The sequence below is a fragment of the Phocoena phocoena genome, chromosome 19 (assembly GCF_963924675.1).
Source record: "Phocoena phocoena chromosome 19, mPhoPho1.1, whole genome shotgun sequence".
Lineage (NCBI taxonomy): Eukaryota > Metazoa > Chordata > Mammalia > Artiodactyla > Phocoenidae > Phocoena > Phocoena phocoena.
The window spans coordinates 12,693,211-12,720,068 of record NC_089237.1 but is presented as its reverse complement, the minus strand read 5'-3'; the positions used below and the strand labels follow the sequence as shown (position 1 = coordinate 12,720,068).

Here is a 26,858-nt window from a genome sequence, read left to right as displayed (position 1 = left end):
GCTGTCAGGCATCAGGGGCCGCGGGGCCAGCAGCCCTCCAAGGACTGCGGGGCCAGCGCGGCGCTGGTCTGCCCTGCCGCCGCCTCTGAGCTGTCCCGCGGGCCGGGCATGAGCGCGGGCGCCGGTGCGGCAAGATGAGCACCGGGGGCAGCCCGGTTCGCGCCTATGATTTCCTGCTCAAGTTCCTGCTGGTGGGCGATAGCGACGTGGGCAAGGGCGAGATCCTGGCGAGCCTGCAGGACGGTGCGGCCGAGTCCCCGTACGGTCACCCCGCGGGTGAGCACCGGGCCGGGAAGGAGTCGGGGTGGAGCGCGCGGGGACCTGGCAGGAGAGGGGCGCAGGTCCGGGAGCGAGGCTGGGGAGGACAGTGGAGTGGGTTGAGCGCGCGGGGGCTGAGGAGGAGAGGGGACGCGGGCCCGGGGAGCGGAGCCGAAGACGGGAGCAAGAGAGGCCAGGGAGGCCGGGGAGGCGCGGGATCCCGGAGGGGAGCGCTCGGCGGGCCAGGGTAGCGCTCGGCTGGCCAGGGGAACGCGGGTCGCGGGGCCTGGGAGGGAAAACGAGGTCGCGGAGGCGCGGGGAGGAGAGGCGGTGGAACGCGCGGGGACCGGGGAAGAGAGGGGACGCGGACCCGGGGAAGGGAGCGCCGGGCTCAGGGCCGTCCAGGCTCTGCCTGGATCCCGCCCGCACTACGCGGGCAGCCCCGGCTGCACCCCCTGCCCAACCCCGGACGTGGGGGACCCAGGCAGCTCATGGGGGTGGGGCTGGGACAGGCGCACGCAGCGCGTGCGGCGGGAGCAAGCTGCTGGATAGGGCGCTGGGGTCCTCCCGATCTGGGGGTGACGGCTAGGCGGAGGAGAGCGTGCCGCCATGCAGCCCGGGTTTGGGGAGATGGGGTTGCAGGGCTGCTCCGGGCTGCCTCGCAGGGAGGCCGCACTTGTGCGCGACTAGTTTGGAAAGCATGCGTGGAGGGTACGGCGCTGGCGCGAGGGGACAGGAGCGTGGGATCGGAGCGCAGCGGGTGCAGGCTCCCAGGTGGTGGCTTTGCTCGTGGGTCGGTTGGAAGGGGAGGGAGAGAAGGCGCAGAGAACAAGTCTTGAGGCTTCTCCAAGGTGACGTGTAGAGGGGCTCCTTGCGCTGATAAACAAGCCTGGGAGGGCAAGGAACCCAAGTGACCCTAGGGAGCGTGACCTGGGGCGCAGGAAGGGAAGCACCGACAGAGAGTGCAGGAGAGTGGGTCCCAGGGTGAGGGGAAGCCAGAGCGCCCAGAGGGCAGCCGGCAGGGGGTCCCCGAAGTTTGTAGTTTGAGAGCAGCAGCCCTTGAGAGGGAGTGGACATTAAAAGGAAAAGAAGCGGGGCGAAGAGGAGAGTGCGTGGGCAGGAACTTGGGCCAGGAGGTGGGAGGACAACCAGGTGTCCTGCGGTCCCACAGGTCTTTACCCACCACAGGCTGCTTGGATGGTGCAGAATGAGTGGCTGTGGAAGGAAACCTTTGAGCTGTCATCTCAGGGGTGGGAGCCACATTTCCAACACAGACGCTGCTGCTCCTGGGCTTGCAGTCTGGTTCCTGGGGAGCCGAAAAGGGCAGCCCAGGGACTGGAGTCTTAATGTTCAAGCCAGCCTGGGGGTGCTTCCTGTCCTGATCAGGCAGGGTAGGATTGAGAAGACAGTGGGTGGCAAACTGAGTTGGGAAAGGTTCGAGATGGGGGGCATGAGCTGATGGTGAAAACCTGGATCCATCCTCACACTGCAGTGCATAGTAAGATTTATCCCCAGTCCTATGAAAATGCAGATTCTGATTCTAGAACCATGTTGTCCAAGATGATGCCATTAACCACATGTGTGGCTTTTTACATTTAAAGCACGCGTAGTTAAAATGAGATACAACTAAAAGTGTGCATTAGCCACATTTTAAGTGCTGGACAGCCACTTGTGAGACGGCAGAGTCCTGCTGGACAGCGCAGCGCTGGGTTTCAGCGGGGTGGGAGGTGGGGGCTGTGTCTGTTTCCTTCAAGGCTGTGTCCTCTGGGCCTGGGGCTCAGTGAATGAATGGGCCAGAGGTGGAGTAACAAAACATTCAGCAAATAAAGCGCTGTGTATGTTTGGGGGAACCGGCTGTGGAACGTTTTCTGTTCTGTAGTAGGTGAACATTGCAGGGGCAAATAGGAAGAATGTAGACAAATGTTTATAAAAGGAGGTCCTTCTGGCTGGTGTGAACAGAGGCTTGGTGCTTCTGCTTCATTACTTTCATTCTATGTGCTGAACCAAGACTGCTAACAACTAGTTAGCGCTTTCTTCTCAAGGTTTTTCCTTAACACAGAGGGAGGATTTAGGCTAAAAAGACACTTTCCACGAAAGGTTTTGTTATCAGCTTGGCTTGAGACACTGCGGAAAAGACCCGGTATGATAGATGTGCCCTATGTGGGTTTTTGATTTACGGAAAGATTCTTCTTGGATTAAGAAAAGAGATTATGAAAAATTGTAAGAAATTGGAATCATCATCATTATTATTTTAAAGATACGTTTCACTTTGAAACAATGTGCATGCTTCTGGCAGAAAAGGTGAGGGCATTTCAGTCTCACAACCCATCCCCCTCCACCCGCCGCCTGAGTTTTCGGCCTGTGCTGTTATGTTCACATTGCCCAGGTTCCTAACACCCAATTCTGTATCGTAGCTACAGTGCCCACAGTTGCTCAGTGTTAATTCAACATTTCAGAGAACTCTGTGCTCACCGATAGTCCTTTTATTTTGCTGTCTAATTAGCTAATTTCATTTTCAATCATTTTTCAGGAAGGGCTCATGAGTATTACCTGCGCATTTTCATGTCTGACAGTGTCTGTCCATTGACTCTTATCTTTGAACAGTATCTTGGTTGGGTGTAATATTCTTAGCTTCTGTTTTCTTTCCCTCAACCCTTTGTAAGCATTGCTCCACAGCCCTCTGCCATTGGATGTGGGGAAGCCTGAAGTCAGCTGATTTTTTTCCCCATGTAGGTGATTTGCATTTTCTTCATGAATTTCTGATGGATTCCTTCTTCTTGCTTCATTTCATGAGCTTAACCAGACCATGTCTCAGAGCTGAATGCTTCATTTTGAACTCCTGGTACACTGAGTACTCTTTCAATTTGCATATTTCTTTTTTAATTTGAGGGAAATTTATTTTATGTCCTTAAACCATCTTCTGTTACATTTATTGGTGTTTCTATTTCAGGGACACCAGTTATATTAGTTTCCTGTGGCTGCTGGACAAATTGCCACAAACTTAGTGTCTGGAAACAACACAAATTTATTCTCTTCCAGTTCTGGGGGTAGGTAGTCAACACAGTCTCATAGGCTAAAATCAAGGTCGGCAGGCCTGCATTCCTTTCTGGACGTGCTAGGGGTGAGTCTGTTTTCCTGCCTTTTCCAGCTTCTAGAATCCGCCTGTGTCTCTTGGCTTGTGGGTCCTCCCCCACCTTCAGAGCCAGCAGATGTCTCCCATCTCCTCATTCTGATGTAGACTCTCTGCCTCCCACTCTACTTTTAAGAACCCTTGTGATCACATTGGGGCCGCTGGATGATCCAGTATAATCTCTGTAATTTAAGGTCACCTGATGAGCACACTTTTTTTTTTTAATTTAGTTCATTTATTTTTTTATACAGCAGGTTCTTACTACTTATCTATTTTATACATATTAGTGTATATATGTCAATCCCAATCTCCCAATTCATCCCTGACTAGCAAACTTAATTCCCCTTTTCCATGTAACCTAACATATCCACAAATTCTGGGGATTAGGACACAGATCTCTTTGGGTGGGCCATTACTCTGCCTACTACACTGATTATTCTTACGTTGGGCTGTTTTTATCTGTCCTCCGTTCATGTCTTCTAAGTGCCTTGTTCTTTTTGTCTTTCTCTCTGCATTTCTGTGGTACTCTCAAGGCTTTCCTATTTATTGGTAATTTTTATTTTAGCAAACTGTTTCTAGCTGTTCTAACTTATTTGTTAATTCAGTATTGATGTCCTTTTGGTGTCTAATTTTTCCTTACTTTTACAATTTTCCTTTTTTTCAATTTTTAAAGAATTCTTTAAAAATTCATTAGATTAAAAACTCTCCTTTGAAAAAAAAAAAAAACTCTCCTTTGGGGCTTCCCTGGTGGCGCAGTGGTTGAGAGTCCGCCTGCCGATGCAGGGGACACGGGTTCGTGCCCCGGTCTGGGAAGATCCCACATGCCGCGGAGCGGCTGGGCCCGTGAGACATGGCCGCTGAGCCTGCGCATCCGGAGCCTGTGCTCCTCGCAACGGGAGAGGCCACAACAGTGAGAGACCCGCATACCGCAAAAACAAACAAACAAACAAAAACTCTCCTTTGAACTCTTATTTTACCAACAGCACGTTTTTATTAGGCGTTCCATTGCATGAAGTAACTGGGATGAGTTTCCTTGTGCTCCTGGGGTCATATTTCCTTTTAGTTAGGTTCTATCTCTTTTCCCTTCCTTTTTAAACTTTTTATGGAAGTATGATTTACATATAGGTAAGTGTACCTATTGTAATTGCATAGCTCAGTGAATTTTCACAAAGCTAACACGCCCATGCAACCAGTACCCAGGAAGCACAACACCAACAGGCCCCTGGGCCCCCAGCCCTCCCCCAGCCATGACACCCTGCAGCGTCACCACTGGCCTGGCTTCTGACAACATGGGCCACTTTTGTGTCGTCCATTCTGTGTAAAAGTGAGAGCTGTAATGTGACTGCTTCTCTTGCTCCTGTTGTGTGAGACTCTCCTGGGTTGTGTATGGCTGTGGAAGGTTTATGATATCCCTGGTGTGAACGTACTGCGATCTGTTTATTTACCCATCATGCTGGGGTTGGCATTTCTGTGGTTTCCAGTTTCCGGCTGTTGTGATTCGTCCTGCTGTGAACATTCCCACTGTGTGTCTTTAGAGTACAAAAGATGCGTTTCTGTCAGAATAGACCTAAACCTGGGATGGCTGAGTATTATGGTATGCATATGTTTAACTTAAGAAGATACTCCAAAATTGTTTTCAGTTTACGCTCTCACTGCAAAGATCGGGAGTTCTGTTTGCCCACATCCACATCAACATTTGGTTCTTGCTGTTTTGTATTCTAGCCGTTCTGGAAAGTATAGTGTAGTTGAATTTGCATTTTTCTGATGACTAATGAGATTGAACACCTTTGTCCATTTTTCATTAGGTTGAATTTATTTTACTGGTCAGTAGGTTGAATTTATTTTACTGGTCAGTATTTTACTGGTCTGGAAAGTATAGTGTAGTTGAATTTGCATTTTTCTGATGACTAATGAGATTGAACACCTTTGTCCATTTTTCATTAGGTTGAATTTATTTTACTGGTCAGTAGGTTGAATTTATTTTACTGGTCAGTATTTTACTGGTCTGGAAAGTATAGTGTAGTTGAATTTGCATTTTTCTGATGACTAATGAGATTGAACACCTTTGTCCATTTTTCATTAGTTTGAGTTTATTTTACTGGTCAGTAGGAGTGTTTGAAAAATGTATTCTGGCTGTGAATCCCTTGTCAGAAATACGTATTGTGAGTATCTACGCTTGTCTGTGTTGCCTTTCACCCCATTAATAGTATTTCTAATAACAGAAGCCCTTCATTTTAACACAGTCCAAGTAAATGATGGGTGTTCATGGCAGGGACTCTGGGTGTGTTGAACAAGTCTCTGCCTGTCCCAGGGTGGGGCTGTCCCCTGAGGCTCCACCGTCTTACCTCTGATGTTGGTGGCTGCCATCCCGCTGGGATGAGGGATGGGCGGGAGGGGTCAAGACACATTTTTTTCTAAGTAGATATGCAGTGGGAGACCCCCTTTCCCAGCATTGCTCTGTCACCCTTGTCGCGGCCCAGGGACCGCACAGCCTCCCACCTGCATGCTTTCTCCTTTGCAGGTGGGTCTGCCCAGTGCTTGCAGGTGGCGCTGCTGCATTTCCCTGCGTCTTGCTCACACCCAGGCAGATCCGCCTGCACGTATTCTGTGCTCTGACGGAGTCTGGTGAGGCCTGGCTTCTCCAAGCTGGACCTTTTGTTTTCCTCTCAGCCTACTCATGGAGGGAGGGGCCCTTGGGTTCCTGACCCTGTCCTGTAACCTGAGCTCCGGGAGGAGCAGGAGGGGGAGTGTGGGCTGCGCAGACCCCTTGCCAGGTGGTCCATTGCCCAGGGAGCTGTTCTCCCCTCCCACGGGTGACGTGCACACTCCTGGTCCTGCCGGGCCCCTGCTGGCCCCGGAGCCTCACTTCTGTCTGGTGGGTTGGTGCCCAGTCCCGCCTCCTCTCCCCTCGAAAGTCCTGCTCCAGGCAGAAGTGGAAAGAAGGCGTCATGGATGGACCTAGAGTCTGGCATACAGAGTGAAGTAAGTCAGAAAGAGAAAAACAAATACCATATGCTAATGCATATATATATGGATCTAAAAAAAAAGGTACTGGTGAACCTAGTTGCAGGGCAGGAATAAAGATGTAGACGTAGAGAATGGACTTGAGGACATGGGGTCGGGGGGGGAAGCTGGGGTGAAGTGAGAGTAGCATCGAGTATACACACTACTGAATGTAAAGTAGTTAGCTAGTGGGAAGCAGCAGCATAGCACAGGGAGATCAGCTCGGTACTTCACGATGTAAAAAAGAAAAAAAAAGAAAGGAAAGAAAGAAAGCCTCAGCAGCTGGGCTCTGTCTTCTGTTAATCCTGGGTCTCCCCTGGGCTCCATCTGGGGTGTTCCCGGCACCAGGTCCATACCCTTTCCTTCCCTGATTGCCGAGTTTCTACATTTTGTTCATTTCATTAGTGATGGGAGAGGAAAGTGGATCAAACTGACACCAAAGGCTGCAATCTCTCGCCTCCTAGTTTTTTTCCCAGCAGGAGACTCACTGTTTCCCCGACTACTCTCTTTTGGCTATTTCGCCAGCTTCCTTTTCCCAGCAGGAAGATCCCATCTTTCTTTCTCAGTTTCATTTTTGCCAAGAGATAAAAATAATAACTCCCACTTATTGAGAGTATAGAAGAACCATCTCGTGAGACAGGTTATTTGTCCTTTCTCTTTGCCTTTGACAGTCTTTCCACCAGGAGGTTCACGCACTCTCCCTCTGCCTTCTAGCTGCTGCAGGCAGCTTAAAGCTACTCTGCCAGTTTCCTGGGCAACCACTTTAAGATTCAAAACACAATTTATAAAGTCATCACTTTCAAGTTTGAACTGAGAGTCGAGTCGTGTTTTATCCTACTTCTTCTTGGTGTAACTCCTTCACCTCCCTCGGTACCACTTGTGAGCACTTGATAAATTTAATGCGTTGGGTTTTTAAAATTATGTCATAAATACTTCCATGTGTTTGAAAATGATAAAATTGCATTTATATCAGATTTTCTCTTTAAAAGCCCTTGAATCGGCCCTACTTCCCCTGTGTCCTGTGGGGTCTCCTTTCTGTGGTGGTGACGGCCCCTTTAGTCTCACCTCTAACCCCTGCAGACCCCAGCCCAAGGCGAACCTGATGTCAGGGGACAGGCAGGGAGGGACTCAGAACCGGCCAGCCCAGGTTCCTCCCAGACAGAGACTCGGCTACTGGGGCCAGAGGCCCACCCACCACCCCTTGTGTCCTCTGTCACTGGCACAGGACGCCTGAGTGGCTGCAGGGTGAGCACGGCCGGGCAAGCACAGCCTCGAGGTCCTGCCTGGGTCCTGCCAAGCCGCACCTGCTCACTCCTTGCTGGCCCAGGAGCTCAGGTTCGATGTGGCCGGTTGTGTGGGGTGAAGAGAAGCAGCAAGGCATGGGGAAGTGGCTGGTGTGTCACCAAGCATTTGCAGGCTGTGGGTTTACTTCACATTAAGAGATTGTTCTGGACCTTTGTTTCAAACTTTCCAGGCTTCTTTAGCTTCATTGGCTACAGAGAGTGAATTGTGTATAAGCAAAAGCAGAAGAGCTGCAGCACCCAAGGGGTTTGGACCTAAAAATATCCGTTATGTAGATTTTGTCAGATCCACAAACAAGACAATTTAAAGGGGTCCTGATATAAGATAATAGCTTCAGTGACAACTTCAGGGTTTACCTTCTTCAGAAGTGGGCTTGCCTCCTCGGAGGCCTCAACCAAATTCCCCACTTAACCTGGGTTGCCTTCCCCCTCCTTCTTTCCAGGAGCGAGATTGCCTGTCCACCCGCCCGTTTGCGGGGCCTCCAGGGGCTCCTGAACCTGGTCTGACTGCGCCGCTCTGGCTTAAGACGCCTCCAGCATTTCATCAGTCTGCTAATATGAACAACTTGTCTTTTTAGGTGGTCTTATTTTTGCCACAGCATGCTTTGCCTTTTGGGGACTTCATAATGGTAATCAATTACATTTCTGAGAATTTGGCCCCGTGGTTTGTATTTTCTTAAGTGGTTTTGGCATTCCAGGTCTTAACCTCTTTTTAACATGTTGCAAAGTCTAGAATCTGGTACCCAGGCCCCTGTCACCTTCAGGCTGCTGTGGGGACTTCTGACTTGAGTGTGACAGACCTGGGATTTTGGTTAATGGGGCCTTACAGCGTGACTTGTTTTCTAAGACTTGGCGGGTAGAGAGAGAGATCGGCATGCTTCTAGAATCAAGAGATGGAAAACGTCAGGGCCCCCAGTCTTCGAAGGTACCTGTCCTGGCATCTGTGCTGTGCCCGGCAACCGATCACAGCAGTTGTGCCTGGCTTCTTAATCTTTCTCCGGATGCCGGCCTTTCCCACCGAAAACCACCTGCTGCTGGCCATCTCTTGGGAGATTGTGCCATAAAGCTGTTGATCCTGGGGTTTCCGCAGCCAACGTGACACTCAGGCTGTTTTCCTGTTTGTATGAGTTGTGTATTCCAACCTCTTGAAGCTAATAATTAATGGTTACCCTCCCCTAGATGTGATTCAGCTGAGGTTACTCATGAATTTGAATCTTATGGTGACTCGTGACAGGACTGGCATTTTGTTTGATTAAAAATAAAAGCAAAGAAGTTTACAGAGGTAGAATCGTAACTACACATATTAAACTCTAGTTGACCCTGATATGTAAGGTTAAAAGTTATTATCTTAACAGGAAAAATAAATTGATAAGTGTGAAGAGTATTAAATTCTCTCTCAGGTGGAGAAACTCCATCTGGAAGTAAAATCTAGAAGGTAGACCACTGCTGAGTGGCCATGGTGTCCTGTTGGCCTGGTGTCTGAGAGCAAAAGCCCACGTTGTCAGACCTGCGGGGGCCCTGAGCTTCTGTCTGGAGCACCGTCTGGAGCACAGGGAGGTGGGAGGGGGCCGTGGGGGGAGGAGGTATGTTGTTGTTGATGGTGCATCATTTCCTAGGGCTGCTCTCACAGCTATCACAAACTGGGGCGGCAGTGGGGGATGGCCTAAAACAACAGAAATGCACACTCTCCCCATCCTGGAGGTCAGAGGTCCAAAATCAAGGTGTCAGTAGGGCTGCCCTCCCCCCCGCCCCCGCCAAGACTCCCGGGGAAGATCTGTCCTCGAGCTTTCCAGCTCAGGTGTTGCTGGCACCCTTGCCGTCCCTTGGCTTGTGGCAGTATCACCTCAATCTCTGCTTCTCCCTGTTTGCCTCCAAATCCTTATCAAGACAGTCCTGGATGGGGGGCCACCCTCATTCAGTGTGACCTCAGCTTGATGACATCTGCAAAGACCTATTTCCAAAAAAGTTTCCATTCATAGGTTCCGTGTGGACATGGATTTCGGGGGACACTATTCAACCCAGTACAGGTAGTGACACTCCCAAGATGGACAGTTTCCTTCTCCTGAGGAAGAGCTGGGACCCAGGCCCCAGTGGGAGCCCCTCTTCTCACAGCCTCAGGCCTGGAACCCCTCGCCCCTGTCGGCTCCTTGCCCCATTGGCTGGGCCCTGGGGCAGGAATGGCACCCCTGCCTTGCAGACTACCCATCTGTCCTCAGCTCTGTGGTCTGCCCTTGAGAAGGTCATGGAGTGGCTCCCACAGCGTGTGGGCTGGCTTCTGCACTTGGTACGAGCCTCTAAGATCCCTCTGTGTTGTGCACAATTTCACCTTTTCTTCCTCCTGAGCGGGTGGACAGACCACAGCGGGCTGTCCAACCACCCCTGGAGGGATGTCTGGGTGCTTCCCAGTCTTCGGCAATCTGTGAGTAAAGCTGATATAAACAGTTGCATACGCGTTTTGTGTGAACTTGGTAAATATCTAGGAGTGGAATTGCTGGGTCATATGACGTGTATGTTTAACTTTATTAGAAGCTGCCAAACCGGGGACTTCCCTGGTGGTCCAGTGGGTAAGACTCTGTGTTCCCCATGCAGGGGGCCCAGGTTCGATACCTGGTCGAGAAACTGGATCCCGCTTGCATGCTGCAACTAAAGAAGTCTGCATCCCACAACTAAAGATCCTGTATGCCGCAGCTAAGAGCCATTGCAGCCTAAATAAATAAATAGTAGATAAATAAATATTTAAAAAAAGAAAAAAGAAGCTGCCAAACTGTTTCCAAATTGACCCGACCATTTTTCATTCCCACCCGCAGCCTATGAAGGGTACAGTTGTCTGTGTCCTCACCAGCACTTGGTATTGTCAGTATTTTTTAATTTTGTTTTTCTCAGTATTAGCCATTTTAATAGGTGTGCAGTGATCTCTCATTGTAATTTTAATTTGCATTTCCTAACAACTAATGAGGTTGAACATCTTTTCCTGTGCTCATTTGCCATCTTTGTGGTATTCTCTTTGGTGAGTGTCTTTCAACCCTTTTGCCCATTAAAATTTTTTTTTTTTTTTTTTGCGGTACGCGGGCCTCTCACTGTTGTCGCCTCTCTCGTTGCGGAGCACAGGCTCCAGACGCGCAGGCTCAGCGGCCATGGCTCACAGGCCCAGCCGCTCCACGGCACGTGGGATCTTCCCAGACCGGGGCACGAACCCGTGTACCCCGCATCGGCAGGCGGACTCTTAACTAGGGCGCCACCAGGGAAGCCCCTAAAATTTTTTTAAGTTGTTTGTTTTCTTATTATCTAGTCTTGAGGATGTTTAAATATATTCTAGATCCAAGTCCTTTATTAGAAATGTGTTTTTGTTTTTGTTTTGCGGTACGCGGGCCTCTCACTGTTGTTGCCTCTCTCGTTGCGGAGCACAGGCTCTGGATGCGCAGGCCCAGCGGCCATGGCTCACGGGCCTAGCCGCTTCGCGGCACGTGGGATCCTCCTGGACCGGGGCACGAACCCGTGTCCCCCGCATCGGCAGGCGGACTCTCAACCACTGTGCCACCAGGGAAGCCCTAGAAATGTGTTTTGCAAATATTTTCTCCCAGTCCGTGGGTTTTCTTTCCATTTTATTAAGTATCTTTCAAAGAGCAGATGTTTTTAATTTTTTTTTTTTTTTTTTTTTTGCGTTACGCGGGCCTCTCACTGTCGTGGCCTCTCCCGTTGCGGAGCACAGGCTCTGGACGCGCAGGCTCAGCGGCCATGGCTCACGGGCCCAGCCACTCCGTGGTATGTGGGATCTTCCCGGACTGGGGCACGAACCCACGTCCTCTGCATCGGCAGGCGGACTCTCAACCACTGTACCACCAGGGAAGCCCAGATGTTTTTAATTTTGAAGAAGTCCAATTTATCAATTTATTCTTTTATAGACCATGTTTTTGGTGTTGTATATAAGAAATCATTGCTGAACTCTTTGCCTAAGGTTACAAAGATTTTCTTTTGTGTTTTCTTATAGAAGTTTTAGTTTTACGTTTATGACTGTGACCCATTTTGAGTTGATTTCTTTTTTATTATTTAGTTATTTATTTATTTAGGCTGCTCTGGGTCTTAATTGTGGCTTGCGGGATCTTTGCTGCGGCATGTGGGCTCTTAATTGCAGCATGCAAACTCTTAGTTGTGGCATGCTTGAGGGATCTAGTTCCCCAACCAGGGATCGAACCTGGGCCCCCTGTATTGGGAGCATGGAGTTTTACCCACTGGACCACAAGGGAAGTCCCTGAGTTAATTTCTTTTTTAAAAAAATATTTATTTATTTATGCCCGCGTTGTGTTTTCATTGCTGCGCGAGGGCTTTCTCTAGTTGCGGTGAGCGGGGGCTACTCTTCATTGCAGTGTGAGGGCTTCTTATTGCGGTGGCTTCTCTTGTTGCGGAGCACGGGCTCTAGGAGCATGGGCTTCAGTAGTTGTGGCTCATGGGCTCTAGAGTGCAGGCTCAGTAGTTGTGGCGCACGGGCTTAGTTGCTCCTGTGGCATGTGGGATCTTCCCAGACCAGGGCTCAAACCCGTGTCCCCTGCATCGGCAGGCGGATTCTTAATCACTGTGCCACCAGGGAAGTCCCCCCTGAGTTAATTTCTTATATAACATGAGGTATGGACTGAGGTTCACTACTTTTGCGTAGGGATGCCCAGATGTTACAGCACCATTTTTAACAGTGTATGCTTTCTCTATTGCACTGATTTGTACCTTTGTCAAAAATCACTTGGCCAGGGACTTCCCTGGTGGTCCAGTGGTAAAGAATCCGCCTTCCAATGCAGGGGACGCAGGTTCGATCCCTGGTCAGGGAAATAGGATCCCACATGCCACAGGGCAACTAGGCCCACACACCACAGCTACTGAGCTCGCGTGCCTCAACTAGAGAGGCCGTGTGCCACAAACTGCAGAGCCCGCGCTCTCTGGAACCTGCGCCACAACTACAGAGCCCACCTGCCCTGGAGCCTGCGTACCACAACTAGAGAAGAGAAAAACCACATGCCACAGCTAGGGAGAAGCCCTCACGCTGCAACAAAGAGCCCACATGCCACAACTAAAGATCCTGCATGCCGCAACGAAGACCCCACGTGCTGTAACTAAGACCCGACACAGTCAAAAATAAATAAGTAAATAAATAATCTTTAAAACAACAACAACAACAAAAATCAATTGGCCAGGGCTTCCCTGCCGATGCAGGGGACACGGGTTTGTGCCCCGCTCCGGGAAGATCCCACATGCCGCAGAGCAGCTGGGTCCGTGAGCCATGGCCGTTGAGCCTGCGCGTCTGGAGCCTGTGCTCCACAACGGGAGAGGCCACAGCAGTGAGATGCCCGTGTACAGAAAAAAAAAAAAAAAAAAATCGGCCATATTTGTGTGGTTTTATTTCTCATCTCAGTTCTGTTCCATTTTTCTGCCAGTATCACACTGTCTTGACTACTTTAAATATATAGTAAGTCTTGAAATTGGGTAGTGTGAGTCCTTCAACTTTGTTCCTTTTGTTCAAAAAAAATTTTTTTTAATTCATTTATTTTTGGCTGCGTTGGGTCTTCGTTGCTGCACGCAGGCTTTCTCTAGTTGCGGTGAGCGGGGGCTACTCTTCATCATGGTGCGCAGGCTTCTCACTGCGGTGGCTTCTCTTGTTGGGGAGCATGGGCTCTAAGTGCGTGGGCTTCAGTGGTTGTGGCTCGCGGGCTTAGTTGCTCTGCGGCATGTGGGATCTTCCAGGACCAGGGCTCGAACCCGTGTCCCTTGCACTGGCAGGCGGATTCTTAACCACTGTGCCACAGGGAAGTCCCGCCGCCCTTTTTTTTCATGGAGGATGGCAATGCTTTCCCTGGCAGTGTCACCCAGACTGTTGGGCTGTCCAAAGTAGGGTGGGGGGAGGCCCCTTCTGGCCTGACCGCTGAACCCTATTGGTGGCCTTGATCTCGGGTGGCCTCAGCCTGCAGAGGCTTGAAGCAGCATTTCGGCTCCTGGCCAGAGACTGAGGTCTGGCAGTGGCAGTGAGAGCACTGAATCCTAGCCACCAGACCACCAGGGACCAATGGACAGTGACAAGGCCCTGACCCATCGCTGTGTAGAAATGAATTGCCACATAGAGACATAGAGATGGAAAGTAGTGAGGCAAGTAAAGTGTTTATTAGGAGGAAAAATAGTACGGTACCTGTGGATAGACACACGGGCGGGTCAGAGAGAGTTGTACCGTTGTGGTAGTTTGAATCACTTTTATGGGGCCTTTCTTCCAGGTTTCCTTAGGCAATCTTGCTTTGCCTGGTTCTGAATCTATATTTGGTTTATCTCAGGGTCTTCCCATGTGTGCGTGCGCGCGCATCTCTTAGCCAAGATGGATTCTAGCGAAGAGGCCTATGGGTAGTTGACATCACTTACTATGGGGTGGCGCCCCCTCCCTTTTTGACCTCCAAGGAGCCTTTCTGTGCATGTGTAGTCAGGGAGGTCTCCTTAACTTCAAGAATGAGGAATATGTGGTCTTTTATCTCTTATCTGGGCAGGGCCCAGCCTCCTCCATCATCCTGCTTTTATGGAGTTTCTGTCCACAGGGGAGAAACTGTTCAGCCTGGGGCCCATCCATCTCCTGCCTCAGCCTGAGTCCAGGTTCAGGGTGACCTCGAGACCTGGCAGGGGCAGCCCTGCAATTTGAAGGGACTGGGACCCTCTGAGGTGTCAGAGCTCTGGAAAGAGGGGGCTATCATCTGGCCACACCCGAGCGATGGTTAGGGAAGGCTCTGGGTTACTCCCCAGTTTCACTCATGGGGGATGATGTGCCAGGTCCCGCCGGTGTCTGGTTGGTGGGGCTTGTCCTTGCTGTGGGATTTCACAGGGTACCTGGACGCAGCAGCTCAGCACAGACACAGGCCGTTAGGGAACAAGGCAGGTGTGACAGTGGTCCTGTCCCTGCCAGGGAGGGTGTGGGAGGGTTTAGCCCCCAGCGTGGGGAGTGAGCGACTCAGGCAGCTAAGAGCTGGGAGCTGTGTGGATGAGCTGGGGCAGCCAGGCCAAGAGGAGCCGGGAAGCACCTGGGTCACACGGCTTTGCTATTTCACAGAGAAAAACCAGCAAGGAGAAACATGCAGGGAACATACTTTCCTTTTCAAAAAGGAGGTGGGGTAGATTCTGAAGAGGAGGGGGACTGGTGCTGATTTCAGTAACTGCTCTCTGTGTATGATTCTCATATGATGAACACACTTCAAATGCCCATTTAAAACATGACTTGCAGGACTTCCCTGGGGGTCCAGTCGTTAAGACTCTGTGCTTCGCACGGCTTCCATCCCTGGTCAGGGAACTAAGATTCCACATGCCACGCGGCCAAACAAAACAAAACAAAACAAAAAAAACATGCATGACTCACTTTTAGAACCATTTAGAAACGGGAGGCAGCCCTGCAGGGGCAGGCTCTGGGCCTTGGCCATGGGTGAAGCTTGGGCCTGTACCTCAGCCCTGGGGCCTCCCTGCTTCTTCCATCCTGAGCCCCATTATGCAGCCGTCCCGCCCCCTTGGTCCTGCGAGGCACCCCAACATCTCCCAACAAAGTGCCCTTCTGAATGGGGAAGCCAGGCCAGAGTCGGTCTCTGGATAGCACATATGTATATACATTCTTTTAAGGTGAAATTCACATAGTATAAAATTAACCATGTTAAAGTGAACAGTTCAGTGGTATTTGGTACATTCACGACCCTGTAACTTTCTCATTTCAGAACATTTTTCTCACCCCCCAAATGGAAACCTGGACCCTTCCCCGCCCCTGGCAGCCAGCACCCTGCTTTCTGATACTTTAATTCAACATAACACAAGTTCTCAAAAGTCAGGTCCTCATGATGAATATGTTTGTCAATGATACTTAACCAGTATTTACATGTTTGCATCCTCTTGTTCTAGGAGATAGAATTCGGCAGGTGCTGGATGAGCTGAAATAGATTATTTACACATCACGTGGCCTCAAAGTGTAGGGAGTGTCTTGGCATTTGACATTTGCTGTTTTTCAGGCTAAAATTATCTCTCTTCTTGCCTCTGTTGTCCTGACTCACTCAGTGAACATTCCAACAGGCTTTGTTCTAGGAGCTTTTGTGTATTTTTATTTTGATGGACAGAGTTCTTGGTGAATTAGCTAAGTGCAGGGAATGTGCGTTACACCTTTTGACCCTAACACTGACAACACTACTGTCAAAAACATGAAGTAACAGAGAAGAGGAAATACAATAAATAGGAACAGAGCAAACACGTAACAGGAGGAACATAAAACGGTTCAATAAATAAGTGTATGAAAAAAGAGACTCTTCTCCCAACGGGACTTCGAACCTGGTGTGAATGGGTGGAATTTGGGGGCTTCTCTGTGGCAGGTACAGCTGAGACAGAGGGTTTATCCTGGGACCCTAAGGCCTGGGGAAGAATGGAGCTTGTGCTGAGCTGAGGCCACTGCTGGCGGCAGGTACCAGACGTGAGCTGTCAGGGAAACTGAGGCACGGGGAGAGGGAGGAAGCCGTTGGTCGTCAGGACTGGGATTTGATCCCATGCATCACAGAGCTTCTCCCTGCAGGGTCTCCACAGTGCTATGTGGGGGACCTGTGGGGTCCCCAGGAGGCTAGCCCATCTCCATTCCCATTTTCCACCCTACAGATCAAATGGGGGGTGAGGGTGAGCAGTGTTTTTTCAAGCTTTATCTCCCACCCCTGGACCTCCCCTGCTCTGCCCTGTCCCCAATTCAAAGGAGGGACCTTCCATGGGAGTGCACAGCTGCATAGATGGAGGGAAGTAGGCCAGGTTGCAGCTCTAAAGGACAGTAACACTGATGGAGACAGAGTGGGCCTGGGTCTCCAAAGCATACGTGGCTCTGGGAGGGTGCCTCAGGGTCCCAGGCGTCAGGGTCAGTGTGCCGAGGGCAGGTGACCCGGCAGGGCTGTCCTGGTGGGAAGAACCACCAGAGTCAGAGTTCAGTTTGGGTCCTGAATGTTAATAGTTAGATCATTATCATTGAGTTGGATTTTCTTTTATTTTTTGGCCGTACTATGTGGCCAAATCTTAGTTCCCTGACCAGGGATTGAACCCATGCCCTCAGCAGTGAAAGGGCAGAGCCCTAACCACTGGACCACCAGGGAATTCCTGTAGATTTTCTTTTAAATACATGTTCACTATTAGTGAAATTCTGGGGTGTGGGAGGCATTGTGCTCTGCTTTGGGAAGATGTTAAAATGTGTCTTCCGCAGCTTTTCCAGGATTTGTGTGTCAGGTTTCCTCTGTCACTCTCTCCAGTCATGGGTTTTCTGTCAGGGCATTTTTTGGTGCAAACAAAAAAGTCAACTCAAAGAAGCTTAAGCAAAAAGGAGTTTGTGGCCTTATGTAACCGACAGGTTGAGGGGTGGGCCTGGTTTCGGGCTAGATCCTGAGGCTGAGCCATTCTGGACTCTCTCCACTGTTCCTTCTCCCCAGAGCTGCTCCCCACGTACACCCCATCCCTGATTCTTCTGTGTGAAGGTTAATTTCCACCTGGGGAGGAAGCATGTGCATCATGGACGTTCATTAATTTATGGAGAACTGTAGATGTGATCAATAGTTTCAATTTGTTTAGATATCATTATCTTAGTAGGAGTAGGTGATACACAGTGTGAAAGGAAAGAAACCATCACTTTGTAAGTTACATAAAGTGTAATCAAAACTGCCAAAAATCTGGAGAAACTACTTTTAAGTAGACAGTCCTAAAACATAATTATTCCTAAAGAGTTCACCTGAAAGCTCTTATCTCATTTACATTTAATTTGCTTGAAAGTTTCATCACATCAGGTTATTTTTCTTGTCGACAAATTTTGTGACAGGAATTATACAATCTTATTTGCTTTCTGGTAAACCTACATACAAGGTAGTATATACTTAATGTTGATGACTTTAAAGGTATGTCTGTATTGGGGCTTCCCTGGTGGTCCAGTGGCTAAGATTTTGCACTTCCACTGCAGTGGGGCGAGTTCAGTCCCTTGTTGGGGACCTAAGATCCCGCATGTCGCGTGGTGTGGCCAAAAAAACCCAAAGATATGTCTTTATAGTTAAATCAATAAACTCAAACTTGTTTTCATTCATTAAAAATTAACCCTAGATCATGTGATCCTGAAGTTCATTTGGGTTCATTCCTTTTATATTTCTGAGTATTTGTATAAGTGCTTATTATCCTTTAAGCCAATTAAATAGAGCTCTTTTACAAATTAATTTTGGCAATGCCACACGTCTACAACACACACATTTACAGATACATACAAACACACAGACGCAAACAGAGACCCCAGTTCCCATTCCAGAGTTTCAACCATGAATCAGGTACAATAATGTAAAACACGTAATTTACAAAAGATGTTGGATTCAAATTGGGTTTCTTGCAGATGGAACAAATCAAGGTCACCTGTTTAGATGGCTAAATCCTTTTTACTAATATTTATGGAAAAGACATTTAAGATTTGTATTGCCCTTGACAAATCAGGTTCCAAATTACCTATCCCTCTTTTGTTTTCTCCTTTGGATAAGAGTTACCTTCCTGAGGGACTTCCCTGGTGGTCCAGTGGTAAAATATCTGCCTTCCAATGCAGGGGAAACAGGTTCAATCCCTGGTAGGGGAACTAAGATCTCACGTGATGCGGGGCAACTAAGCCCATGCGCCACAACTAGAGGGAGAAAACCCGCATGCCACAACTAGAGAGAGAAGCCCGCGCCACAACGAAGAGCCTGCACACCGCAACCAAATCCCACCTGCCCCAATGAAGATCCCACGTGCCGCAACTAAGACCCAACGTGGCCAAAAATAAATTAAATTAAATTAATATTCAAAAAAAAAAGAGTTACCTTCCTGAAATTTGCATTAAAGAAGATGGCCTGCATAAGAGCTCCTGGAGAAGACTGGGTAGAACATTTCTATCTCAAAGGCAGAGGAGGAAAAATGCAAGTTGTCCTAGGAGGATTTTCTTTCTTCCCTTAAAACCAGATTTTTTTTTTTTATTTACAGCCTCTTAAGATAAATAGGGGAGATTATGGGAGTGGTAAAAGGATTGGTGGGCCTAGGGCTGTTTCTGGAGCCACACCTTTGGTCCTGTAAACACTAGAGTTCTAAAACAAGGACAGCTGTTTTTAATCCCTCAGATAATTGGGTGGCCACCTAAATGATAACAAAGTACCCACATACTCATCCACCTCTGTGGGAATGTTTTTCTTTCCTTCATTTAGCTTAGAGGAGAAGGCCAAAAAAATTTTTTTTTTCTATCAGGCTCTGAATGTCAGCTATGGTCACAGGTTTAGACAGACCTGTGGCCTCCCATCTTGGTAATCCATTTACAAAACCTTTTGAGGATCTTCCCTGGGTTTAAGAAATTCTTTAACTATGGCCCTCAGTTCAACCTTTGACCCCAAGAGGCTCACCTATAACCTCAGGTGGTCCCATTTCTAAAGATAACCATTTAGGGACTTCCCTGGTGGCACAGTGGTTAAGAATCTGCCTGCCAATGCAGGGGACATGGGTTTGAGCCCTGGTCTGGGAAGATCCCACATGCCGTGGAGCAACCTAACCTCGTGTGCCACAACTACTGAGCCCGTATGTCACAACTACTGAGCCCATGTGCCACAACTACTGAAGCCTGTGCGCCTAGAGCCCGTGCTCCGCAACAAGAGAAGCCACTGCAGTGAGAAGCCCACGCACCGCAACAGAGTAGTCCCAGCTCGCCACAACTAGAGAAAGCCCATGCCCAGCAACGAAGACCCAATGCAGCCAAAAAATAAATAAATGAATAAAAATTTTAAAAAGGAGGATGGAGTAGTAGTTATGGCAGTTTTATAGTCTTTTATTGTAGGTACCTTTTATATGATCAATCTTTCATTAGCCTTCTACAACAAATCCTTCAATGAGGCTATTTTGGAATTTTGAAGCCTTTTGGGGCTTTTGCATACCAATTAAAATAGGTACAATAGTTTAAGATGAGAGCTTTACAATTTAGGAGTCCTTCCAATTCAAAGGACCCAAGAAGATAGCCCTACAAATAATTTCTGCTGCTAATCCAATTTTAGAAAAAAGAAAAGCTCTTATCACTCTTTTTTCCAGTAGACCCTGTGGGCAGGGGTCCAGGAGACTGACTGACATGGTAAGAAATTACCCTCTGCTGGCTTCTTCTGACTGTTCACGGAAAAATCAGTTTGGAATGCCAAAAAAGAATCCCAGCTTGGTCATTTCAGGGCAGAGTTTCCTTTGATTCCCAGTTAGGTAAGCACTTGCAAGCATCAGCTCTATATAAACCCAGCTGGTATCCCCATAGGTGGCTGTCCATTCAGGAGCTGTTTGACCTTTCAAGCACAATTTCCCATTATCAATTTGGTTGCCTAATTCAGAGAAAAGATATGATCTGAACAACTTTCTGAGGACAGTATGGTTGTGGGTGCTGCTTCTGAGTCTAGCTCTCCAAGGAATTACGCTAGGGTCGGTTCAGCTCTTTTACATGTCTTGGTTTCTCCCTCTGACAATCTAAAACCGCTGTGGGTGCTTGGAGCACTAGGTGATCAGCCTTTATCTCCTGCGTCCCTGGAAGAGCAGCATTTACTTAATTGTTGTAGTGGGATCTGCTGTAGTACTGCTACACATCCGAAAAATTGATCCTCGGACACTTCCACTAGGTTCTCAGTCACCTGAGGACACCTTGTGGCCAGAAGGAGCAGGTGTTCCTTGTTCTTGGGGCTGAGCAAGCTGTCTCTTGTTTCACTGGGCAAACCATTTGTTCAGACCATATATCAACTTGTTTTTTTGTTTTGTTCGTTTTTAATTTAAGCTAAATTTAACGAAACTCCAGCCACCTATGTTTCCCGGGGCCTCCTGCCTAGATCCCCCTAGGACCCTGCCGAGGAAATGCACTGGTGCCCCTTAAGACTCCAAGTCTTAAGTACAAAAAAGCTTGAAAAAAATTTGTAGGATCATCACTTAAATAATAAGATCTGGACATCAGGAGAACTCACCGGAACACCTGAAGAGTTCCAAGAAGCAGGTGGGGCTCAAAGGGCTAGTACCGAGCACCAGTTTAGGGTAGACCCCAGGTATCCTCTGGTGGGTGTCTCTGATATCCTGCCAACTACACCATGCATGTTGACGAAAAAATTAATCAATAGTGGGTCTAAGAAAGGAATGGAAAATTTTATTTGCACCAACCTGAGGATTATAACCTGGGAGACAGTCTTTCAGAAAGCTCTGAAAACTGTCAGAGGTCAAAGTACAATTATATACGTTTTTGAGACAAAAGGATATACATCAGATGACATATTGACAGTTTCTACAATCCAGGTCTGCTCCTCCAAAACAAAACTGGGTCATCGTGACCCCTTAAACATTAGGAAGGAAGGTTATCTCCTGAGGAGTTATCAAGTGCTCAGCAGGTCATCCTGACGGTTTACAAAATTAAGAAGGAATGTTGTCTCCCAAGGAGGTCTGGTCAATGCAGATGTGCAATACACGCTAAAGGGGAGCCAGGAGGCCCGTAAGGGCAGGAAACCTTTTTATGTTTAAGTTTTTTTTGTCTTGCCATAAAACATGAATTTTATTTCATCACCCCTGTGCACATACGTACACACATTTTGTCTTTGCATAGTTGAGATAATACTTCATACCTAATTTCATATTCTACACGTTTTTACTTTAAATTCTTAGTGTGATAACTTGGGGGAAACTATGTCTGTGTCTTAGCCCTGAGTCCAGCGGAGACAAGGGTGTGTGAGTGGCTGCCACTCGGCAAACCCAGGGCCAGCAGGCCATGCGTGGAGCCAGCTGCTGAATGGTTCAGGGGGCTCCTGCTTGCCCCCCCTTTGGGCAGCGGCGGGGGCCTGGGCGCTGAGCTGGAGGCAGTGGTGGTGCGGGAGGAGTGGAGGGAGGTTGGAGGCCCCGCTCCACAGAGCAAGTGGGCGAGGCCGGTGGGCGAGGGGAGGGTCCGAGCAGGGCCCAGTCCAGCTGTCTCTGTGAGTCCTGGATATGCACCAGTAGGTAGTCCTTTCTCCCCCAGCGTGAGAGTTTCTCTTATCTGCACCTTTTACCTGAGCATAACTGTGGAAGTGCTTTGCTTTAAGCCACCCTGACCCTCTTTCACAGGCATCGACTACAAGACCACCACTATCCTGCTGGACGGCCGGCGGGTGAAGCTGCAGCTCTGGTGAGTCAGGGGTTCTGCCCGGCCCCTGAGCACAGGGCGGGTCTGTCCAGGCCCTCAGGGGCTCTGGTACCACCTGTGGGAATATCCACTGCTTCTGCCCCAGCCTGACCTAGTGCCCCCCAAGGAAGATGAGATCTGTGTGGGCCTTGGAGTCTGTCCAGAGCATGTGGACGTGCTTCTGCTTCTGCCTCTCTAGTGCCCAGAGGGGCTGTGTGTCCTGACCAAGATCAACAGGACGGAGGGTGGAGGGTAGGAGGGCAAAAGGTCAGGGTGTCGCCTAGCTCTGGCCTGGGTCTCTTTCTTGGTCCCCACTCCAGGCAGCCCTGGCTCTGAGACTCTGGTCACACCCCTGCCCCTCCAGTTCTGGGGGTGGGGGACTAGGGTTTTCCTGCTGTGACTAATCCCTGAGTTGCCCCCAGCCCATGTGGTTTTCCTGACCACTGTCACTAGCCCCTGTGTCATCCCCTCTCCTGGACCACCTGCATGGTCACTTGCATGGTTCCCTTCTCCCGCCTGACCATGCCAGACCTCTCCCCAAGCCACAAGTGTCTGCAGTGGCCTGGAGCCCCTTCTCCCACCCCCATCTGCCCCTAATCAGGAGCAGTCAGTCCCCAAGTCTGGGACAGGAAGCCTCTCCCACACGGCTTGTGGGATCTTAGTTCCCTGACCAGGGACTGAAGCCACCATGCCCTTGGCAGTGAAAGCCAGGAGTCCTAACCACTGGACTGGCCAGGGGATTCCCATGATCTTTTAGAGTTAATTGGAAATGGAGTGACCCCACCAAATCCTTTGGCCTATTTCTCCCCCAGTGTAGACTCACATTCCTTACTACACAGCTTTATCTCCAAATTAAACAACTTTTTAAAAACTTAAATTAGACTTATTGAAATGTCAGAATTATTATGTTGAAACCCATCACTATTTTCTCTAGTTGACTTTTTAAATAATTAGAAAAGAGAATGAGCCCAAAAGGACATCCCAATGTCCAGATCTCTCCAGGGATAAGGTGCCCAATGTCTTGTTGGGGGCTTGGACTTTCTGTGGGATGGCCACCAACTGACAATTGTAAAATGCATTTGCTCTGGCTCCCGAGTTCAAAAACCTTGTTGTCGGGAAGCAGTGATTTCTTCTTACAGACTTCCAACATCTTTTCCAGGGATACGTCGGGTCAGGGAAGATTTTGTACCATATTCCGCTCCTACTCTCGGGGCGCACAGGTAACACCCCTGAACCGGGAGGTCAAACTGACTTTGTTTTTCTTTTTTGTTTTTTATTTATTTATTTATTTTGGCTGCTCTGGCTCTTAGTTGCAGCACGCAGGCTTCTTAGATGTGGCACGCAGGCTTCTTAGTTGCAGCATGCGGACTCTTCTTAGTTGAGGCATGCATGTGGGATCTAGTTCCCTGACCAGGGATCGAACCCGGGGCCCTGCATTGGGAGCACGGAGTTTTACCCACTGGACCACCAGGGAAGTCCCTCAAACTGACTTTGAATAATGACTCTTGGAACGTTCTTTAATGGATACTTGGAGGACAAGGCAATTAGCTCACATACAAGTTGATGCCAGAGTCTAAAAAGTGTTGCCCTGGACGGTTTGGTGGCTCCCAAGCCCTCTGCATCAGGGATGTGTGTGTGCATGTGTTACACTTGTATGTACGTGTGCACGAGCAGTGTGTAGGCACGCACATCTACACGTGTGTGTACATAAATATGCAGGCATGTGGGCTGTGTGTGCACCGTGTTCATGTGCGTGTGTGTCTGTACGTATGTGAGAACCCTTCACATCCAGGTGGGTGGGCTCTGAAGTCCCCCCGCATTCCGTGTCCCTGGACCAGCTCATGAATGTGGGGAATTGAATTCCAGTCCCCAGCTCACATTCACATTTGAGGGTTTATCAATGAGCTTATGAAATATCACTGGAAGTGATCATATAACTGCTACATTTGGCAGACAAATCGAAATAATATGTTTTGTGTTAACATAAGTAAAATGGCTATTTAGCTGGTTGTGAGCGTGTGCCTGAGTGGCTTGCATTGCCACAAGTGACTGTGCCTCCCCCAGGGTGTGATCCTGGTCTACGACATCGCAAACCGCTGGTCCTTTGATGGCATCGACCGGTGGATTAAGGAGATTAATGAGGTATGACATGGCCAGGGCTCCGTCCATGTGGCCCTGTGAGGGGGGTGGGGGGGCTGGGGCGGCCAGGGCACGAGGCTCCAGCCACAGGGAGGTGGACACGTCGTGTCCCAGCACAGGATCGGGCCCTGCATGCAGTCAGGTAGGTTGACAGGTGGTGACCAGGCTGCTGCCTGCTGGCACCCTGACCGGCCCAACTGCCAGTGGAGACGTGGAGTGGTCAGTCCCACCCACTGAGTGAGTGTCCTGGCACGGCCGTAACAACTCACCACAAACTGTGTGGCTGAAAACAACAGAAATGTATTCTCTCAGTTTTTGAGGTCAGAGTCCAAAAGCAAGGTGTCGGCAGGGCCGCGATCCCTCCAAACACTCGAGAGGAGGATCCTTCCCGTCTCCTGCAGTTTTTGGTGTTGCCGACAGGCCCTGGTCCTTGGCCTGTGGACGTGTCACTCTGTCTCTGCTCTACCATCACGTGGCCTCCTCCCTGTGTGTCCTATGTCCTCTCCACTTCTTATAAGGACACAGTGACTGGATTTAGGGTCCACCCCAAGATCCCATCTTAATTAATTACATCTGCACAGACCCTCTTTCCAAAAAAGGACACATTCTGAGGTTCTGAGTGGACACCATTCACCCCGGACACCCATGGTACAAACAACAAAGCCTGCACGTGACCCACTTTCCTTGCCCTTCTGTCACCCTTTAGCACGCCCCGGGGGTCCCTAAAATCCTGGTGGGGAACCGCCTGCACCTGGCTTTCAAGCGGCAGGTCCCCACGGAACAGGCCCAGGCCTATGCGGAGCGCCTGGGTGTGACATTCTTCGAGGTCAGCCCGCTGTGCGATTTCAACGTCACTGAGTCCTTTATGGAGCTGGCCAGGATTGTGCTGCTGCGGCATGGGATGGACCGGCTCTGGAGGCCAAGCAAGGGTAGGTGTCCATCCAGTCCACCCTGCAGCCCCGCCAGTGCTCAGCCTCCCAGGACCCATTCCCCGGGCCACTGTCTCCATTCTCCTAAATCAGGGCTTCTGCCGCTTGGCACTAGTGCCATTTTGGATGGAGTGTCCTCTGGTGGGGGCACCGTGTGTGCTGTGGGTGAGCTGCATCCCTGGTCTCCCTGCCCCCATTTGTGAAAACCACAAATGTCTCCAGACTTTGCCGAATGTCCTGGGGAGTCAAAATCGCCCCCAGTTGAGAAGCACTGTTATGAACATTATTTGTTAGGACCTTGATTCCAAAAGGAGCCAAAGCCCTGGGTCATGTTTCTTCTGTCTGATCCTCCAGGGGTTGAGGGGTGTCCCGACTGCATCAGGGGTGAGATGCCGTTCCTCCTCCCAGCAGGCCCCTGGGAGCCCCTCTCTATCTGAGCAGGGACCCTGACTCACAGAATGAACGATGTAGGTAAAACATAAATGACAGCATTTGCTTTTCTGGTGTGTTCTCCAATACGTCTTTATAAAGCTGATAACACACGTTTTTGGTGTCAGCTACTCAGTTGGGGAAGCACGTCTCCTGAAGCCCTTGGTCTCCGACCCCAAAAGTTGGTCACGTTAGTCCTGAGGAGACCTCATTGGCCATCGCTGGGCAGTCCACTCACCTCTCAGACCTAGAGGGAGAGATGGTGGGGGTCTCAAGTTTGGGGACAAACTGGATTTAAGGTGATGAAAGCAGGACCATCCATCTCCAATCACTGCACGTGGGCACAGGGTGGGACATCTTGCCCCAGAGTCCCAGAGAGGAGGGCGGACAGGTGTGTGGCTGGCCCTGCGTTGGCCCCGTGCCCAGGACAACACAAATGAAATCGGTTTTCTTTTCTTTCCCAAGTACTGAGCTTGCAGGACCTGTGCTGCCGGGCAGTGGTGTCCTGCACACCCGTGCACCTGGTGGACAGGCTGCCGCTGCCCACGGCCCTCAGGAGCCACCTCAAGTCCTTCTCGATGGCCAGCGGCCTGAATGCCAGGGTGATGCACGGCCGCCCCTGTTCCCTCGCCACCAGCTCCAGCCACAAGAGGACCAGCCTCCGAAAAGCGAAGGCCGCCCACCTTCCCCAGAGCCCCCCCAAACGCTGCACCAGAAACAGCTGCAAAGTCTCCTGAGGAGGGCGCGAGGCAGAGGAGTGGCACAGGTGGGGAGGCAGGAGGCCGCTCTGGATGCAGACACCCGCTAATGTCACGGTGACCACGCGGCCCTGAGCAATGAAACTGCGGCCGGTACCCTGCGTACCTGACATGTCTGCGTGGACAGGTGTGGGGCTCTTGTTTCAGACGTGTGTTTATAAAGGGACGACCTTCTCTCAGTAACATGGAATTCTGAATGCTACTTAGATCATGATTGCAGTGCAATTTTTTTCTTAAAATAAGTGCTTTTTATAAGAATGGTGACATGTGTGTGATGAGTATAAATTCTAGAGAATGAAAAGCAAGGATGGAGAGAGAAATTAGAGTCTTTGATGTTACGCAGGGCCTTTTTGTAAACCTTTTTAATGTCAAAGCACTAATTTATAAAATGCCACAGATAAGTTAGAGATTAGGTACAACAGATCTGTCCAGCTTGTGTATGAAACGGATTTGATCGAGTTTTTGCTATGTTATTTACTACGTTTTGGGATTAATAAGTGATTTATATGCATATTTTTCTGTAAATCTACATTTTTTTGTACAAGATGTTCCATGAGTTATGAAGCTAAGGGAAGAAAATGCCAAAGATATCTCTAGTTACAGCGAACATACCACAGCACGGTTACACCAGGTCCAGATCGGCAAGAAAATGTCACTCAAAGCCTGAAGTTTCAGCTAAGAGTGAAGTGAACACTGTTGTTTAAGAAAATGTTTCTCAACAATAAAAAGTATACTTGCTTCTTGGTA

The 26,858-nt window shown here is 49.5% G+C and overlaps 1 protein-coding gene across 2 annotated transcripts; it reads left to right on the top strand.

Annotated features, from left to right (window-relative positions):
- Positions 1-26,858, top strand: RAB40B (RAB40B, member RAS oncogene family). 2 transcript variants are annotated; one of them, XM_065897013.1, is made up of 6 exons: positions 1-276; positions 21,799-21,859; positions 23,016-23,076; positions 23,921-23,998; positions 24,702-24,924; positions 25,819-26,858. In XM_065897013.1, exons 1-6 carry the CDS (start codon positions 135-137, stop codon positions 26,088-26,090), a joined length of 837 nt encoding a protein of 278 aa, XP_065753085.1. In that variant the 5' UTR covers positions 1-134; the 3' UTR covers positions 26,091-26,858. The 2 variants fall into 2 exon arrangements, with proteins under 2 accessions (XP_065753085.1, XP_065753086.1); XM_065897014.1 differs by having other exon boundaries at positions 135-276; positions 24,759-24,924; positions 25,819-26,090.

What these genes read in the sequence shown, in the direction of transcription:
- RAB40B (XM_065897013.1), top strand. Translation starts at nt 135, where the DNA reads ATGAGCACCGGGGGCAGCCCGGTTCGCGCCTATGATTTCCTGCTCAAG. An exon ending in CCCGTACGGTCACCCCGCGG is followed by an intron (nt 277 to 21,798) that starts GTGAGCACCGGG and finishes CCTCTTTCACAG; the next exon opens with GCATCGACTACAAGACCACC. An exon ending in GGATTAAGGAGATTAATGAG is followed by an intron (nt 23,999 to 24,701) that starts GTATGACATGGC and finishes GTCACCCTTTAG; the next exon opens with CACGCCCCGGGGGTCCCTAA.